The following is an 18,652-nucleotide window of genomic DNA, read 5'->3' on the forward strand; positions in this document are numbered from 1 at the left end:
TGGCTATGAGTCAAAGCGACAGTCAGCCACTCCCAGGCTGAACATCAGAGAGAAACCTCACGTGAACAACGAGGCTGTAATGTTGAGGGGCCATTCAGAAAAGCACCTGGGGCACTTTTACCTGCTCACCTGAACTCCTGCCAGCTCCGACTTGTGAAGTGACACAAAAATGTCTGTGCTGGACTTGCCTGTCAGTCTTTTACAGTTATTATTTATTGTAACACTTCCGGATTAACCAGACCCAATTATTAACATGACAAAAAGTCAGACAGAGAGACAAACAGAGCACACTTCAACTGACCAAAAGAATCCAACCACCTGGTGCTGAATAAAGCCTGTTCTTCAAGGCTGCATGACCTTAGGACAGGTTTAACAGCACATTTATACAAACCAAATATTTGCTGTGGATCAACAAAAATACACAGCAGGCTGTCATTGTCATTTGATGATCAGGATTAAGGTGTGGTTAAACATTAACTTCTCCAGCAGAGAAAACGACAGGTACAACAAACTAAAAAGAGCTGATAAAGGAGGATCCGTGTCTTGTCAGAGCTTTTCATCCAATTTAATCTCTACTGGAGAACAGTTAATCTTCATACCAACAACAAGTTTAACAAGTTATTCCTTTTAATTATCAAAAAATGCTTTACTGTCAGGACAGGTCAGGACAAATGCACCATCTAGTGGCCAATAAAAGAACATGACTTTCTGTAAAGAGGCAAAATGCATTTAATTTTAATTTGACATTTTTGTGAATAAATGTAACACTTGACCTGAGACTCAAACCAATTCAAACCCAAATAGATTTTGATGAGTAAAGTAATGTCCAGTTAATGTCAACACATCTGCGTCTGAACAGAGCATCATGAGTGACACTAATGTAAATCAGCCCCAGCTGCCTCCTCTTGGATGTTATTTTTAAAGCGGGGGTTAAACTGGTAGTTAAATGAGAATAGAGGATATAATGTATCCTTCAATATAATAAAGATAGATTGGATATAATAAAAAGCCGTGACATTATAGAACCATCTGCCGCCTCTTAATGTCGACTCCCATGTTAGTAGAAGCCAGAGTCTTGAGCAGCCCAGTTTGGTGTCTGAAGAAATAACACAAAACAAAAAGAAAACAGGTTTTAGAAGAAATGTACAAAGTATTTCACTCAGACACTAAAGATTTGTTCTAAAACTAGATCATTTATGTAACTTAAAACTATTAACAGGATAAAAACTGTTGATTTTACAGACTAGTTGAGCATTTTTGGAATGACCTGAATCAAAATGATTTTATTTGTAGTGCTGTGTAGTTCAGATGTTCTAACGTTTCTGGATCTTTATCTTTAAAGTATAGCTTAGCTTTTAGCTGTCATGTAAATACAAACACTGTAGACAAAGACTATAAAGTGCTTCTATAAATGTAGATAAATACCTCATTCCTGTTGCTGTGGGCCAGCCTCTTCTCGATGTTCATCGCCAACATCTGGCTACGGAAGGACAGGCTCTTGGTCTTCTCGATCACCTGCTGGTACGGCGACACTGCGTTGTTGCCCATCACAACATGACCCTGAGAAACAAATTCACAGAAATACATTATTGGAAACACGGCTTTAAAAATATACAGTGCCAGTAAAAAGCCCGTCTAGGTTTGGATGCTGGTTTCAGTCTGACAAATAAAGTGACATTGCTACTGACTATTCCTACACAGATTAGCAGCTCAGTCAGTGTTGTTTATATTGAGCTCTGATGTGAAGCTCGTCTGACTGGAGGTGGATCAGCGAACGCAGAGCCTCACCAGTTTGGAGTCGATCTTGGCATCCAGTCTGGCGTTACGGATGAGGTTGACGATCCACCTCTCCGCCTCCTCGGGCGTCATGTTGAGCTTGTCTGCCAGCATGCTGAGTGGAGAGTGTGGAGGAGGAGGGGGCATTTCAGTTAAGTAAATGTCTTTTTATAATATTCTTTTCTTAATATGCTTGAAAAAAAAAAACTGTAAGGACATGAATAAAATCCACTAAGTCAAATGACTGCACATCATCAATAACCTGGGTAAAAAAATAAAACCTGAAAAGACCTTTTCAGTTTGTTTTCACCTTCTAAAGCAACTGTACCTTCACAGAAAAAGCACTGCACACAAAGACAGTTTACCTGATGCTGATACACTGATGAATCCGACAAAAGGTCTCAAAGATAAAGAGACGCGCATTCTCGATGAAGTCCTCAAGGCAAGCGACCAGAAAGAAATCATTCACAAGGACCTAAATGAAAATGACCAAAGCAGCTTAACAGCGATTCATTATATGCATTTAGGTATAGACAGTGTAGACAGAGACCTAATGATCCAATAGTTAGTGGTTCTGGTATCTCTGCCAGTATGAGACATTTTCCAGTAAACATGGTGTTGTTCTTCTAAACATATGTGATGGTCCACATTTCTACCATCAGTAGATGAGACTCCAGCTGTAATTTCCAAACATCCCCATATTTTACTGGAATGATAAGTCTACCACACAACAACCACACATGATGTGCAGGGAACTATTTAGGTGGTTTGGTTGTTCTATTTTGCTTCGGTTAATCCACCCATATTAAAACATCCTGGTCACAACTACACAACATTAAAATTTACAGGGATTTTATTTGTTCGTTTGTTTTTTGTTCAAACTAATTCTCAAAAGTATAAGATCACACCACACACACACACACACCCTCACACACACACACACACCACAATATTACACCACAGGAAAAAAAGTGTGTGGGTTGGAGGCTCAGTTTCCTTATATACATATGCATACATATGCATCAGTGTCCTGTGTATGCAGTACTGCTGTAAAGTTGTACTGTTCAAAAGAAAGTCTTTGAACACTGACAAGACTGTTCTTGTTCAAAACAGGATGTTTGGTCACCTCAAACCTCCAGAGGAGCCTAAATGTTGAGAAGTGACACTGTTTTTATAAGAAATACAATTATTCAATGTTTGGCTTTTTCATACCTTGTTATCAAGACAAACCACATTCATCAATGGTGTCAACTAATTAAAATAAAAATGCAAACAGTAAAACTTTGTCATTGTGACACAATAACCATGAAGAGTTAATCTCAATGAAAAATATAAAAACATGCCCATTTAAATTCTCCTGACAACTACAGTCAGCAGAATCCATGATGACAGAATGACCTAACGACCTCTCTCCATTCTCTCGTCATTATGCTCACACTCCGTAACTGACAGGATAGTAGAGGTATCCGCGAGAACTGCATCATTTATATAGAAGAGGGGTAAAAGCCAACTGATGAGTACGCTTAGGGAAAGCTCAAAGTGGTCCCTAAGCACAACTACAAAACTGCAGTGGGGAGTTTCTAAAGAGAAGGCAACCAGGCCTCAAATCTGACATCTGTTCCGCTCTGAAAATCAAACTGAATAAAAGTAAAAGCCTGCAAATTAGGACAGACATGGATTTACTGAGGCTGAATAGCTGCAAAGTTAAATGCCACGGACTCCGGAGATCAGAGCACCAAAACCTAAGGGAAGTTTCATATTACCCTCCAGTCCGTGGAGATAGCCAACTGTTAGGGATTGATTTGGGCCCGTGCACCATGACAAACATACACTATCAAGCAAAAAGTAAAAACTTTTGGATCCTTACCGACTCACACTCCCTCAACTTCTTCTGGGCACTGTCAAAGTCGAAGTTCACATAGAGACACTCCACAAACTCTGTGATTGGGTCCTTATACGTGTACGACTCCTTTGGGAGCGAATGAGAAACTGTTAATAACGAGGGCCAAATCAATGTGGCACATTAAATAAGAATTATTCCGTTAACAGTTATTGACCTTACCTGCTGAATGACTTTCACCAAGTCCTTGAGCACTTGCCTGCGTTTTCGTACATCCTTGTTGGTAATGACTGCAGTTGTAAGGTAGCGCAGGATGTGTGGGCACATTGTCTGGATGGCATTCAGGTATCTGAAATCACAAAGACAGCACACACTGGCATCATCAACAGTTACCATCACAACGGACTTGGGATTTTATTTTTTTTTTCCCAGAGAACAATTTTTAGCCCACACACAGGAGCTGTGGTGAAGAATCTTTAATTTATGCCGTTTAAAATCCTTGAAGCCCAATGACCTTCTGTTGAAGAACGAAAATGGACCATTATTAAAAAGGCTTTAAAAGAGATTTAAACTGTGAAACAGCCTTGAGTAAGATAAAAATAAGCTCTGGATGACTATGCCATAGAGACTCAATATGATCGTTCCTATACTTAAAAGAGTGACTCACTGTGGCTGGTAGAGGAAGAGCTCAATGATGTTGTCCCTGCCCTTAGGATGGTTGAAGAAGACAAAGAGGGACCAGTGGATTAGCCAGGTCCTCTGCTGGAGTGACTGAAGAGGAGAACTCACAGACTGAAAACAAAGTGGACACAATTAGCAGACATTAGAAAAGAAACGTCTTAGTGTGTGTGTTTTTTTTACTCACTGATTTTTCAACCTCACAATACAACACAAACACATTATCATGTACAAACCTGCAGCATCTATTCTAATAAACCTGGCAAAGCTTTGATGTCATTGCTAAAGTGCTACATACAAACTTATTTCCATATCAGTTATTCACTTACATTGTTATCAATAGTTTCCCTTAGTCGAGTGAGATCCTCCATGGCTGCTTCCCAGTTCTGCATCAGTATCTCAGAGGCCAGTTTCCCCCACAGAGAGCTCAACGCATTCCTGTCTGTCGAAGGAACCTGAGCAGAGTGACAAACTCAGTATATCATAAACTACATACTGCACAGTGGTGTGAAAAACTACAAACAATCTGATGTTGTTGCTGCAAAGCACTTTTTTTTTTTAATCCTTACCAGGACACGGAAGAAGTAGAGGTACTCTGCAGCCCCAGAGTAGTTACCGCACTCATACTGGAATTTGGCATACCTGTACAGAGTGTCCAGGTATTCTTGACGAAACTAAGAAAAGCACAAAACAAAAATTACTTAAAAATGAAAATACATTTAACTAAGTTCTGAACTAACCAACTAAGATTTCCCATTTCTTCATGCAAAATGGTCATTAGGGCAAAAAAATAAAGCTGTAACAAATTAAATAATTTACACCACTGAAAGCCCCAGAGAGGCGTCACACCAAAACTGTGTACACACAAGGGATCTCCTACATTTTTCAGTTTTCTGTGACACACCCATCCGACAGAACAAATGCTCTTTTTTTAATTAATCACATAGCAACTTGCACCTTTCTTGCTATGTGCCTGTACTTAGTGCTAAATAATACATCTATTAAGTCTGTTGCATGTCTAACTACAGTGGTTGAGTGCTGGGCACTGAGCACTTCCAAAAAGCCGATGCCCTTAATTCTGTGACTAAAAGCCTCCTGCTCAAACTGTTTTTGCTTTTTCCTCCTAAAAGCAGCTCAGCAGGTGAGGCTGCAGGGCCATGAGGATCAGAGAATGAGCCATTTCACTTTTTACAACGATTAACATGATGTAGATTTTTTTTTTTTTTTTAATGAACCTACTAATCACAAACAAGGAAAAAATATAAAATGTGAAAAAACACTGTCAGTTGCAAACAATTCCTGATCACTGAGTGAGTAATGTGCACATTGGTGGGTGTTAGTGGATGTTTCAGGATTCATAGATTTGAACAACAGGGCTGCTGGCTCACACTGGCAGCTTGTTGTTATGGAAACAAAAAAATAATAATAACATTTTGAAACTTACATTGTGTTTCTCTGACAGATAGTCAAACAGCATCCTCCCATCTCTGATAAAGAAAAAAAAAACAAATTGATCAACAGACGTCCAATGTCCTTTTTCAGTCCACAGAAATACTCACACGAGTACTACAATCTAGAATGAGCAGAGTATTAGCAACAGACGCATTTATTTAACAAGATGGCTGACCGTGTGGACTGCATCTGCCGAGTGGTCTCTGGATCTTCAAACATCTTGACAATTGGCTCAGTCTCTGACTGGAGCTGCTTCAGCTGGGCCACCACGGTGCTCCTCTTCTCCCTCAAAGCTAAAACATCTTCCATCATACATTTTGGTAAACTCTGCATGGCAATAATAGTAAGTTTACCAAGCATTTAACATTATTATTGTCTTCTAATGCTTTTCATCAACAAAACAGCAGAAGTGTCAGGGAAACGCAAACATAAGGACTGAAAAGAAAACCAAATTATTTACTATATTAATATTTAGTGAACTAATCAGTAACAGTCCCATAGTTTTCACTTTAGTTTGGATATCCCAGCCACCTGACTGCAGGTGTAGTATATGAAACCTTGTGACTATGTGGTGAAGTACTTCACTTATAGCATCTTGCTGTGGATCTTACAGTGCGGGATTTCCTTGTCCGGGTACAGGTTTTTGTACACATCCATAGCGAAGTCCACCATGTTGGTGTCGCTGAGCAGGTCCAGCTTCCCCTGAAGAAGTTCCTTCTCATTGTAAATCTGTTAGAAAGTGGACACACTATGAGTAGCTGCATGTGAACCACACACCTTAATGAACAGAAATAAACAACGTGACGGCTGCTCGCCCCATTCAGCCTTAGCCGTCGCTAAGCTAACAGCTAACGGGCTATTTAATAACAATACGCCAATTAGTCAAGCACTACAGTGCATCATCTCCCTCAATCGCTGCTATAACAGTGACATTACAGAAATAAACTGCTATAAAACACTAAAACTAATTCGCAGTTCAGTGTTAGCTACTAGTTAGCTAGCACGCTACCTAACGTGACTGATAGCGGGCTAGCCGGCTGGGACGAATCGGTGCCATAACCGTGTTTTCAGGAAACAAAGCTCGCTAACAAACATCGACATTATCTGCCGACGTTATAACATCCAAAAGTTGGGCCACCTCTTTCACAGACAGGAACTCCAAGAGAGGAAAAACCAAATGCCGGTCCAAAAAATGTGCTATCTTGGTAGTCAAGTCGTACTCCGCCATCTTGGCTGAATTCAAAAAGAAACTTTATTAACACACGGAACAAAATTATCACCTGGTACACTTACGTCATCTCCCTTTCCGTCTTTATTTTATAGAGAGATTTATACAAGAAATAAATAAATAAAATGTAAAAGAGAAGATGAATCACAAAGGAGAAAAATGCTCTGAAATTGTAAGAGATAAGGTTAATATCAGTTTAATCCAGTTTGTTTGCCTCTGTCAATATATTATATTAACTGAAATAATTAAATATGCTATTAATACTTTAAAACGGTTCTAATATTTACCAATATAATGCCAAGATAGATAGATAGATAGATAGATAGATAGATAGATAGATAGATAGATAGATAGATAGATAGATAGATGGATGGATGGATGGATGGATGCATGGATAGATTCATCAGGATAAAAACATATTTATGGCTTAATAATTATTACAATTATCTTGCAGTTTGATAGAAGACCATTGTACATAAAGCCTGGGGATCACCAAAGTGCTCATAATTCATCCTGAGAGGGCATCTAAAGTGTATGGGTACATCACAAACCAGAGTGCAATAAAAAAGCTGAACTAGCAGAGTTGGTACGAGAGAAAAAAGCCCCACTACTTTGCCCCACTGGTCCCAGGCTGAAAATGAGCACGGCAGGTTTTTAATACACCACATAATGTTTCTGAACCTCAGTGACAACCATGGTGCTGATGCTGATTTGGTCAAGTAAATGCGAAGGATAGAAGAACATAGAGCACATGATTTAGAGGGTGAATATGTCGACAAATTAAACCATGAAATATAGTCTTGGAGCTCCTTCAAGATCCAGCACCAAGGTCAAATTTGTTGAGATATTTATTGATATATTTATTTATATAGTGCTTTTAAACAAAACGATTGTGAAGTGCTTTACAACAATAAATGAGAGACTGGTTCATAGAAACCAGACAAAATTAGATGTTTCACTGACAGGAGCATCACTGAGGTGCTGCTCATCGGCCAGTAATACAGCAGGATTGTCATTCAGCCACATGTATGTCTGTACAGATGCATTTGTTTTACCTTAATATAGATAGTAACTCACAAAAAGACTGCATAGTGCAACTTTCAGAATCTGCTCTCTCATCACTTTGCACTTCTCTTTGTTTTCTCAAAGGCTGCAGTTGAATGTAGGCATAGTTTTTTTTTTTTATCAGTTTTTGAATAGCAATGCAACAAAGTCCCACGTGAAATCCTCACAGAAGAGCGTACTCACGTCTTACTATCGCACTAAAAAACAGTGTGAATGTTGTTTTTGCTGACACACATCCGCATCCCTCCCCTCTGCCTTTCCCTCCCTCATTCTGTTCATCCTCAAGGCCAGGACATATCCCGGCCTCCATCTCGGCAGCTGGCTGCCTTCCACTGCTTTTTACGAGAAAAAGAGCCAGCTGGACATGAAGCGCTTTAGAAAAGCAGCCAAGGATTTAATAAAGACATAAGAGACACAAATGAAAATGATTAATTACAGCCAAAGAGTAACATTCTATAAAAAAACTGTAATACTGCATGCAATATCCTCTCTTGGATGATAATTCAAATTCAGAGCCTTCTTGTGGGATTGCTAAGGTCTCTACCAGGTGGTATACTGTACCACTGTTCTCTGTCTGGAGCCATTGAGTATCACAAGTGTCAAAGCGAATGAATTTCCATGCTCTGACGGTAAAACATGTAGAAATAAAACAGCAGGAACAATAGCCTGTCCTGGGGACTACTGCCTCCCCTGGACGTCAACTTCAGATTCAGTTTCAACACGGTTGCTCTGATAGTACAGTCTGCTGGGCGATGTTGACTTGTGCATTCATATAGAAAACAAGACCAGTGATGGCTTGTGGCTTGTTAGGTGCACTGGCACTGCTGCAGTCACCAAGCAACAGTGGAGAGACACTCTCCTCACCCTGCCCAGCCTTGGAAATACAAGCCTTAAGTCACACTAAACAGAAAATGGCAAGTGTTGTTTAATCTCTATCATCAAAACTGGTGTTAGTCCCTTATATTAAACCATTTCACCAGGGCATAATATACAGTTTACTGTCCTGTGTTTCTCTTTTCTCTTGATATGTGCTATAGAAATTCTGTAAATTTACACAGATGAAATAAAAGGAGCAGTTGTAGTTAATCTTCCCCAGAATGTAACAATAACACAGGGATTACACATGATTTAAGTCCAGTAAATAAGCAAATAAATAAATAATTCTCATCACTGCTGGCTGAACTCACTTCTCTAAATGAGATACTGTCTGTCATCTAATTCGAAGGTGCACTTAAGATCAAGCTTTGAACCTTGAAGAGCATCCGTCTGTATCAGAGGCTGCAGTCACAAGACTGAATAATACACAGCCATATCATTTTGAAAACATGAATAAAAAATATACAACTTGAGCATCACTGAGAGAAACAAAGGGATCAGAGCCAATGAATTTATATCCCAGCTCCTCCCTTTATGTCTGTCAGCATTTTCGCTCCAAATCATGAGTAAGGGCTGAACATAGAGACAACTTAGATAAGTTAAAATATCTTGTTATCTGCTTTAAATTGTTTAATGGACTGTCTTCCATTGCTTTGACTTATATTGACCTGAAGATGTATCTATATGCCAAGAAGTGAAATGTAATTGATGTAAATATGACTATTGATGAGCTGATGAACTTAAATCTTCTGCTAAATCTTACTGTGTGTGGAAAAACAGTATAGAAAAAAAAAAACACATCTACCATCCGTGTGTTTACATTTGCATCTCCAACCAGATGTAGCTCTTACAGCTATGAACAGGATAACCAGGAAGCAGAACAAACAGACCAGCAGGTCTGTGTCTGCATGGCTGCATAGCTGCAAAAACACAAAGCTGCAGGGGAACAGAACAGTCCTCAGACAGGAAATAAAATATCTGCAAAGGCTTCAAAAGAATTGATCGAGATCACTTCATTGGTTAAGTCTGAATAAGTATAAATAAGTATAAGTATGGTAAGTACACATTTGAAACCAGTTGCAGTGATTTTAGTCTCATAATGAAAACTCAATGGTCATATTCATCACACAGAAGCTCATTGCCTTGTAGAAAAAAAGGCAATTGAGCTTAAGGACAGAGAAGACCTGGCTGACATGTTTTTATTTGCCTTCGGCCGAGACGTTATGCCTTCACATAATCCAAGCTGCATAAAATGAACTGAGCGCCTTGCACTGCCTGCACCCACTCACAGGGTGAAGTGAGACTGGAGTTTAGGCACTTTGTCATCTTCTTACTAATTTATCTGTGATGCTGAGTGTTTCTGGAGTGAGAAAACAAGTGCTCTCTGCTTTGATCCCAAACACTCCACCAACCTGATGACTCTGCCTCACCACCAAACACACTCACACGCAAATCTCCAGAGCAGGCGAGGTTCTGTTTGTACTTACAATATATTTATAGGCAAAACAATAATTCACTGTAAACAGAAGTGTGTGTGTGTGTGTGTGTGTGTGTGTGTGTGTGGAGGGGGGGGTTGAGTAAAAATGAACCACAGTCACTAAAAGTTGCAGCTTTACAATATACTGATCTTCAGTCACACGCTGACAAAGCCACCTGAGGAAAATATAGCTTGTCATATTTATTCATCTCACTGTTGTGCTGTCAATCCCACAGTCATTTTCTGCAAGATGTGAACATAGTAGATGTGCTGCTGTAGCTGGAGGGGCACAGCATTTTGGATTGAACAGGAGAATGAAAACTCAGCTCAGCCAGTGGACTAATCAGATTCTTACCTTATAAAGACCACAGCTACATGCTCACAGTACAATTTGACGTGTTTTTAGTCACCGAGGGCTTCACAACAGGCTGTAAACACTGACATACCATTATTACCTTATAAGATTTTAACAGGAAATATTTGAGCGGTCTACACATTCAGCAAACACAAAGCAGCATTAGCACTCTTTTCATCAGATAAATATATGTCCAATATTCAGTGGCTTTTAAATCTGCACTGGTCTCTTCCAACACCTGACAAAAATATGTGTCTGCTGTTTGCTGCTGAATAGTGTACAGTGGGTCAGCGCTTTTAGGGTGTAAACATTTACTGTATAAGCCGTGAACCATAAAAGCAACACAGTGAACTGAAAGACACAAAGATGAGGGGAACTGCAGAACCGGCTGACGATTATTTGTAGACTTATCATTCTTAGCAGCACCTTCCATATTTAATTCCAGTTGTGCTCCAAACCCTTTATGAGGAGTCTCTTCCTCCAAATCTACATTCAGCGTAAAGTTGATGTCTCAAAGTTGTAATGTGCAAATGTGTTTAGATGCAAATGGAAGCACCAGTGGTTAATGAAGGTCTGACTAGAGCTGTTAGTGAATCTGATCCTCAGTCTCTTAAAACGTAATGGCCTGCTCATCACATTTTAAGCCTTAATTTTCTCTGTGATACAAGCCTTTAGCTTAGGTTTCTAAAGTCTTAGGCAAATTAAAAATATTTTTAAAAAATCTAAATCACACAAACCACTTTGGGCATATTATTCACAATTTCATGGCCAGTAAAATATCCAGTGAACCCACTGTGATTCTTTTCAGAAATATAGCCTGTACTTGGACCAGTGTAACATTACAGCATTTCCACAGTGGAGCAACTGTCAGAAAAATCAGTGGTTAGGACAAAAGAACATCCTTTTGAAATAATTAATGCTGGAATTTTTATTTCTCAGTTAGAATATGACCAGAGGGGCTTGTTGACATCTCTGAAATGAAATAGCAACTCTAATTAGCTATTAGCTAATTATCCTGATGAACTTGACAGAACCCATCATGGAGAATACTTAATATATGCAGAGGAGAAAGTCATCTTGAGTGGGCTGAAATAAAATATATATTTTGCAATTATGCTGTTGCACATCAACATGGAGGAACAGCATGCTGTCATCTGCATTACAAAGAATTTAAAGGCAGGACCCTGGGACTGAACGAGATTCTGTGAAGTTTCTCTCTGTGTGTGCAGGCTCATTATTTTTGTGTGCAAAGGAAGAAAAGAAAGGGTAGTGTTTGTAAGCACATCTGTTTTCCTCAGAAAATGCTCTGTGTTTGTTCACGATGCAGATGTGAATCACCTCAGTTTGATATGTCGTAACTCACATGCAGCATAGTTCACCCTGGAGAACAGGTGGGTCAGATGTTCAACCTGAACAAAAACCAACAAAGAAATCATTATTTTATTTTTAGATTTGCAACCTGAAACATTATATCAAAGCACGTCTTCACTGCCTGCATGAACCACAGTGAAAAACGTAAAGGAGTCAAACATACAGTTAATACTATACAATCAAATTGAGCAGTTACAGTGATATATTTAGCATTTTGTATTAGATAAAGGTTAAAATCAATACAGTATTGCAAAGATTATCAAAGTGATTTCTATCAAATAGAAACCAACACGTGTTGTGTGCTTTGTTTTGGCTGCAGCACAATGAGACATGTGTTGCCACTGACAAGCTTGTGAGTCGGTTGACAGATCTTGATCTCCACAGATCTTCACTGTTCAACAAACACCTACATGTGTGTGAAACAAAAATCCTGCAATTATTAAGCAGCATTTCAAGCACGGCTTGTTAAACACTGATTCACCTGACTAAACCTCTATGGATGTTTTTCCATGCAAAGAGCTTTGTTTGACTGCCCCCGCCTCAGCACACTATAGGTGGGAGGAATTTCATTTGTGATGCATTGAAAACCGTATTTCTAAGATTCGACACCAACATAACTTTCCAGAATCTGTGTCCCCATTACTTTAATTTATCCACAAAACACTGCCAACAGTTTTCTCATGAACCATGTCTTAGCAGAAAATGGTTTCTGAAACCTGTTCACAATGAAACCCTGCTCCGTACCATATATATTCCGTGATTTAGTGATGTAGCGCTCAAATACAATGAATGCATGTGAAGCAGACACAGTAGAAAAAAGTACACTTCCCAGTATGTACACACAATTCCAGCAGATGATAAGAGAGGCCCCCACTCAGAGGATCCATTCCTCAGTCAGATTTATAAAAATATTGATTGTGATAGAGCAGCACAAAAAGAATAGACATAATCAATGTTACAAAAAAAAAAAAAACGCCTGCTGTTGCAGTGTTTGATACCAAAAGAGAAACTCCATTGATTACCAGTCCAAATAAAGCCCTCCAAGGTTTCATCTGTGCCTGTTTCTGAGAAAACCTCCACTGGCACTGGGTCACGTGCACTGCTGAAGATTTAGCTTCTGTCTTAAAGAGCAACAATGAAATTAAGTTTCAGTAGAAACCTTTTATGTTCCTGCTCAGGTAACATCAGTGCAGATATGAAAACCTGACACATGAGATAAATTGCAGCATAAATCAGAGACAAGGTAAGCAAAACTGTCCTGCTGTGAGATTCATTTATCCCTTCACCCCCCCACATGCTGAGATATCTGTTCAGTGGTGCTACAGACAGAGCTGAGAGATGTTGGCTAATGCTCACATGTCCCATCATGATGCATCTGTATGTGATGGATCAGAGTTCTTCTAAGACCAGTAAAGTGTATCTGAAGATTTTAGAAACTTGTGATTAAGACTGGTCTTGGTACAAACATTAACATCCCACTCATTCTATCATTTTGATTCATAGTTTAATCAGTTACTTTCATTGGTATTTTAGTGCCGTGATTAAACTTTGGATACTTTTTATTGCACATTCATCCACATTCATGAACGGTCCATCTCTGTCAGTAGCTCCCCTGAGGATCTATGGACATTTTATACTCCCGAGCTTTTTAAATGCCCCCAGTCCCAAAACCAAACTCTAATGCATATGCATGACAGCATATATTAGCATTAAACACCACCAGGCAAATTAGTCACTGTTTGCATTTGTGCATCTATATTGCAGTAATCTTGGTGTCACTCCATTCTCCATAATGAATGACCTTCTTTCTTACATCAGTCCTACAGTATGTTCTTCTAAGGTTTATTCCTAACCTTCTCAAGGAAACACAATGTATTTATGTGTCCATTTCACTGCTTTTAGCATTAGTCAGCTGATTATCATGAAGACCCACCAAGGAAGACATGACGAAGTGCTGAAGATTCAGTGGATCTCGAGATAAAAACATCTTGTCACAGTCTTCTGGGTGGAGGACACAGGGTGACAAAGGCAGCTTAGGTTTGTTTAATAGCTGCTCTCTCGGCATCGTAAAATCATTTTTGTTTTGCATTTTGTTTTTTGTTCCCTTGCAGGCGACCTGTACTGTAATTATGTGCTGCATGTATTGATTTGTCCTCCTGCTACTCACCAAAACCTGTAGGAAGACAAATGCATCGTTATTGTGATTACAGTGGTCAGTTTAATAGGTACGCCAAGTTAAAACTAATAATGCTCTGTTTGGGCTCAAACTGTTTCAGAGCTGCAGATTCAAATGAACGACCAATGTGGAGGCTGTAGTTTTTATGGCTCTTTATACAAAGAGCTATTTCTGTTATTTAGTTTATCCTCTGATTTGAAGGGGAGGGACAAAACAATAGAAGCTGCTCATCATAAAACAGTGCAGCAGCACCTCAACACCTCTTTAACAGTTAAAACAAAAAACATCACTTTTATGCAGAGGAGGATTTAAAGTGCAACTGTTGTATTAGACTGGTTTGTTTTTGCCATATGTGCCTAAACTCAGTGTATCTGTTGTGGCAGAGCAGAAATATGTTTTACTTAAAACACAAACACATTTTTAGGGAAGGTGGATCATTTTTTCTTCATTTCATTAAATGAACACTTATTCTGCCAATGTGCAAGTGGACACAGAGTGAGGACGGCTGATGACAGTCAGACAGCATGTTTTCTAAACCAGTATTTTTGTTTTATTGGTGTCTTTTCAATGTAAGCAAGAACAAAATCATGTTAATGCAAAAAGCAGGCTCTAATTTTTCCCTCCACTCGTTACCTTCCCACACACAACCAAGCAAATAAAATCCAAAATGTACAACAGAGTACAGTAAAAATGAAGGTAAGCAACTCTTTTCCATCCCCAAGAGCCTCGACCAGAGGTCGATGTTGGTATGCTTTAAAAAATCTATAGATGAAAATGCTGTGCTACAGTGAAAACCACTGTAGGACGTCTATTCAGCATTGCAGACTACAGCTTTATGTTTGATCTAAGCAGAGTGCAGTTATTTTCTATCTTTTCGGATGAGGAGGATGTTTGACAGGCGACATACGGTGACAGCTCAAATTAGGTGTGTAGTTTGAAAAGCCTCTTTATCCCAGATATAACAGAGGGATCACATCAGTTTCCACACACACCACAGCTGCCATTTGAGTGGCAAATCAAAAAAAGAGCATCTTTAACTCAGTTACACTGAGCCACCGTGGCACACAGGCATTTCTCCGTAGCAACAGGCTGACCCCGTTTCTATGGTTATGGTGTCCCTTCTGCATCTTCCTGGACGATGGCAAGAGGAAAAACAGGGACGAGAGTATGTGGGTGCTGCTCAACCTACAGCACTTAAATCCACACAAACAAAAGAAAGGACGATGCTGGCAGCTAGTAATGTGTGTGTGGAGGATTAGCGGTGATCAGTGCACGTCTCCTCTCAGACTTGACAGGTCAGAGCACGTTCAACACAGACTCAGCCTTTAAAGTGAAACTGATCAGCAATTACATCCATATAGTTGACTCCGCTCTCCCTGTGGAGTGCCAGGCTAAGATGCAGCCTACAGGTATATCCAGCTCTGAAAAGCTGCTGAACGACAGCTTGAAAGACGCCGTCAGTATGTGCAGGGTTTGGGTTTTCAGACCTGTGAGCTGAATGAAAAACGCTGATAAATGATGGTGGATGCTGATTTCATTTCCAACTTGTTCCTCTACTCCACTTCTTAAAAAAAAAATCTTCTTAGCTCTGCTCAGTCCCTTCTTTCGAGGAGCTGTGACTGAGTCTGCCTGCCGTTGCTATGCAACAATCAGAGTAACGAGAATCATTATTGAATAAGTCATTAACTAAAGGCAATAGTTCAAGAGAGGCATTTCAGACCTGGAGACATGATCTTACTCCTAATTTATCAGGCCAACAGAACAAAGTGTGTAAGATTGTGTGATTCCCAGAGAGTTTCTGTGCAGTGCGGTTTGGACTGTGTCACTCAGCTTTGATTGGTTATGACAGCTGATGATAAGTGGCTGCCAGCCGCTGATGTAAAGCACCACCGCAAAGACTTTTCTTCTGCCCGGTCCCCTGTGTCCACAACCACACCCTAGCTCTTGACCTGCAGTGACCCCTTCAGCAATCCAATTCCATTTCCTGCTGCCAGCTGCCCTGAATGATTACTCTGAGTAACTCCATTCATGGAAGAGGAGGAAAGAGGCAATGGCTGCGGGCTATGGGTGTGTGTGTGTGTGTGTGTGTGTGTGTGTGTATGTGTGCACCAGCTGAGAGTGTGTGTATCTCCATCTGTAGGGGTGTGTTTTTCAAAAGAAGTATGTTTTAAGCTCCTGTTTGGTGTTTTGGCGGATTGCGTGGGAGTGTGTGTGTGTGTGTGTGTGTGTGAGTGGTTTGATTTTGTGTCGGGGAGAATCCCCTGGAAAAACAAATACAGACACCAATTAAAGCTGCTGCAGTGTCCCAGCCCCTTTACATCTCGAATAATGTGCCACACCAGCCACTTTAACCCTTCTCATTCACAGCTCAGCTAATTTCTCCATCACATACAATAACTAATAACTGGGGTCGTGCACATTATCATCCACCAGTGAGACATTTACTGCTGGTTTCACATGACAAATGCTTGTGATTTATCTGAGCTGGTTTGAAGTGCACAGGGCAAGCTTGCAAAAGGTAATGTTGACTTTGCATGAATGAGACTAATCCAATAAAATAAGATAAAAAATAAAACAAACATGAGAAACAGATTCCAAATCTGATGAGAGTCGTTGGGCTGTTTATGTTTCCAAGCAGATGCTACTGTCAATGAAACCTGATCCAATCACACCTACTCAATCCTGCAGGTTGTACCAGCTGTCTGAAAGTGATCTGAGTAGGTTAAAATAAGTTAGAATCAGTTACACGTGTGACAATAAAAGAAACAGTAGGAATCAGCTACGGGTCAGATTGGTCATGGTGCTTAAAACCCAGAAAGAGCTTCTCAAATGGGAATATTTCTTCATTTTCTCAGTCTTCTAGAAATCTCATGAATGAACTGATTAAGGGCCCTTCTTAAAACCCAAGACCACATGATCAGATAACAAAAGATCTTATTATATTTTTGTAATGCAGATGCTTTAATTAATTTTTATTCAATCACATTTATAAGCAACTGGTAGTGTGAATGCAGGGCTTCTGGGAGCCCCTGGAGATATGGGGCCCTCAAGAGGTTACCTGCTCTTCTGGTTGATGTTGATGAACACTGACCCCAGGTAAGAGCCAGGTAAAACCAGCTAACAACCAACTGACAAAGCTAACGTTAGCATCGAGCTGATTGTCAGGTCAGCTTAGTGTTTACATTTCAGCACTTTATACTGAATATACAAACTGAAACACTCATTTCTGTAGAAATATATGTGTTTAAATCAAATTAAGTCGTGGCTTCATTTATAGCTGATGTTTAATAGCTGTTGTTTTAAAATTATTCAGTATATAAGGATTTAGATTTAGGTTTTATTTCATTTTAGTTTGGTGCAACCGTATTTGGTGAATTAGTCGTCTGGTTTTAAAGTTTTAAATTAATGTTACAGGTAAAGATTTAAATGCAGTTATTAACTCTGGAAGCCAGACTGAGAGAAAGTGGACTATGAATATTACTAAACTGACCTTGTGCTGAGATTGCTCTGCTCTAAAGGACACGTTTGACGTTAAAACTTATTTATGCTGTTTGAATCTCAAGTATTTTATTTCCAGGGCCATAGTGTGAGCTCTAAACATAGATGATGTGATGTCAAAAATAGACATTTCCAGCTTGGTTACAGACAAATCTCCAGGTATCTAACGCCTCAGCAGTAAATGTCACATGTTGATTTCTATCTCTCAGAATTGAAGAGTCACATTTTTTTTTTCCTCTGAGCTGAAAATTCTTGAATCAATGTCACTTGGAAGAAAAATACTACAGTGAACCAGAGCTGGACTAGAGTAGTATCTCCTCAAAAGGTCAGAGTGCATCATGGGTTGTGTTCTGGTTTACAAAGCTGAATTTCATGTTTCACAGCAGTGAAAACCTACTTTTATTTTTGTTTTAATGATGCTATACCCGCTCTCTCCCATCCCACGTACTTAACGCAACAAGCTCGCAGCTGTTCGCCGGTGGCTGTCAAAAATGTCGAAATGGGGAACGTAAGAAATTACCAAGTAAAGCAGATGAGTCAGGCTGCGGAGAAGAGAAGTGGGGAATTCTCAACACTTCATCACAGAGTAACTCAGGCGAGTTCTCCTGCCAGACACCTGTGGACCCCCCCCCCCAAAGGGTTCCTCGACATTAAATGAGGACAGATTAGCATTAGAAACCAACTTAATATTTAATTTAGGGGTCAGCTGATTCTGCCTATTAAATTACCAAGGTGAGAGTGAGCAAAGGTCGTGTGGAGGATAATGTGATCCTGCTGGCTGTAAGCACTTCCAATTACAGAGGCTGCACAGCATAGCTTTCTGCACGCCGCAAGCAGGGGATTGTTAATTCACAGCATCT

General features: G+C 39.8%; 1 protein-coding gene across 2 annotated transcripts; it reads right to left on the reverse strand.

The window, feature by feature from the left end:
• Positions 1 to 705: 705 nt before the first annotated feature.
• eif3eb (eukaryotic translation initiation factor 3, subunit E, b) lies at positions 706 to 7,022 on the reverse strand. 2 transcript variants are annotated; one of them, XM_026299586.1, is made up of 13 exons: positions 6,885 to 7,022; positions 6,358 to 6,475; positions 5,922 to 6,039; positions 5,739 to 5,781; positions 4,864 to 4,968; positions 4,624 to 4,749; positions 4,284 to 4,408; positions 3,839 to 3,965; positions 3,644 to 3,745; positions 2,142 to 2,251; positions 1,789 to 1,891; positions 1,426 to 1,560; positions 706 to 1,096 (listed from the first exon to the last, which is right to left on the reverse strand). In XM_026299586.1, the coding sequence occupies exons 1-13, from the start codon at positions 6,972 to 6,974 to the stop codon at positions 1,058 to 1,060; spliced, it is 1,341 nt and encodes a 446-aa protein (XP_026155371.1). In that variant the 5' UTR covers positions 6,975 to 7,022; the 3' UTR covers positions 706 to 1,057. The 2 variants fall into 2 exon arrangements, with proteins under 2 accessions (XP_026155371.1, XP_026155370.1); XM_026299585.1 differs by having other exon boundaries at positions 5,922 to 6,048.
• Between the last annotated feature and the right edge of the window lie 11,630 nt (positions 7,023 to 18,652).

Source organism: Mastacembelus armatus, chromosome 11 (assembly GCF_900324485.2).
Source record: "Mastacembelus armatus chromosome 11, fMasArm1.2, whole genome shotgun sequence".
Taxonomy (NCBI): Eukaryota; Metazoa; Chordata; class Actinopteri; order Synbranchiformes; family Mastacembelidae; genus Mastacembelus; species Mastacembelus armatus.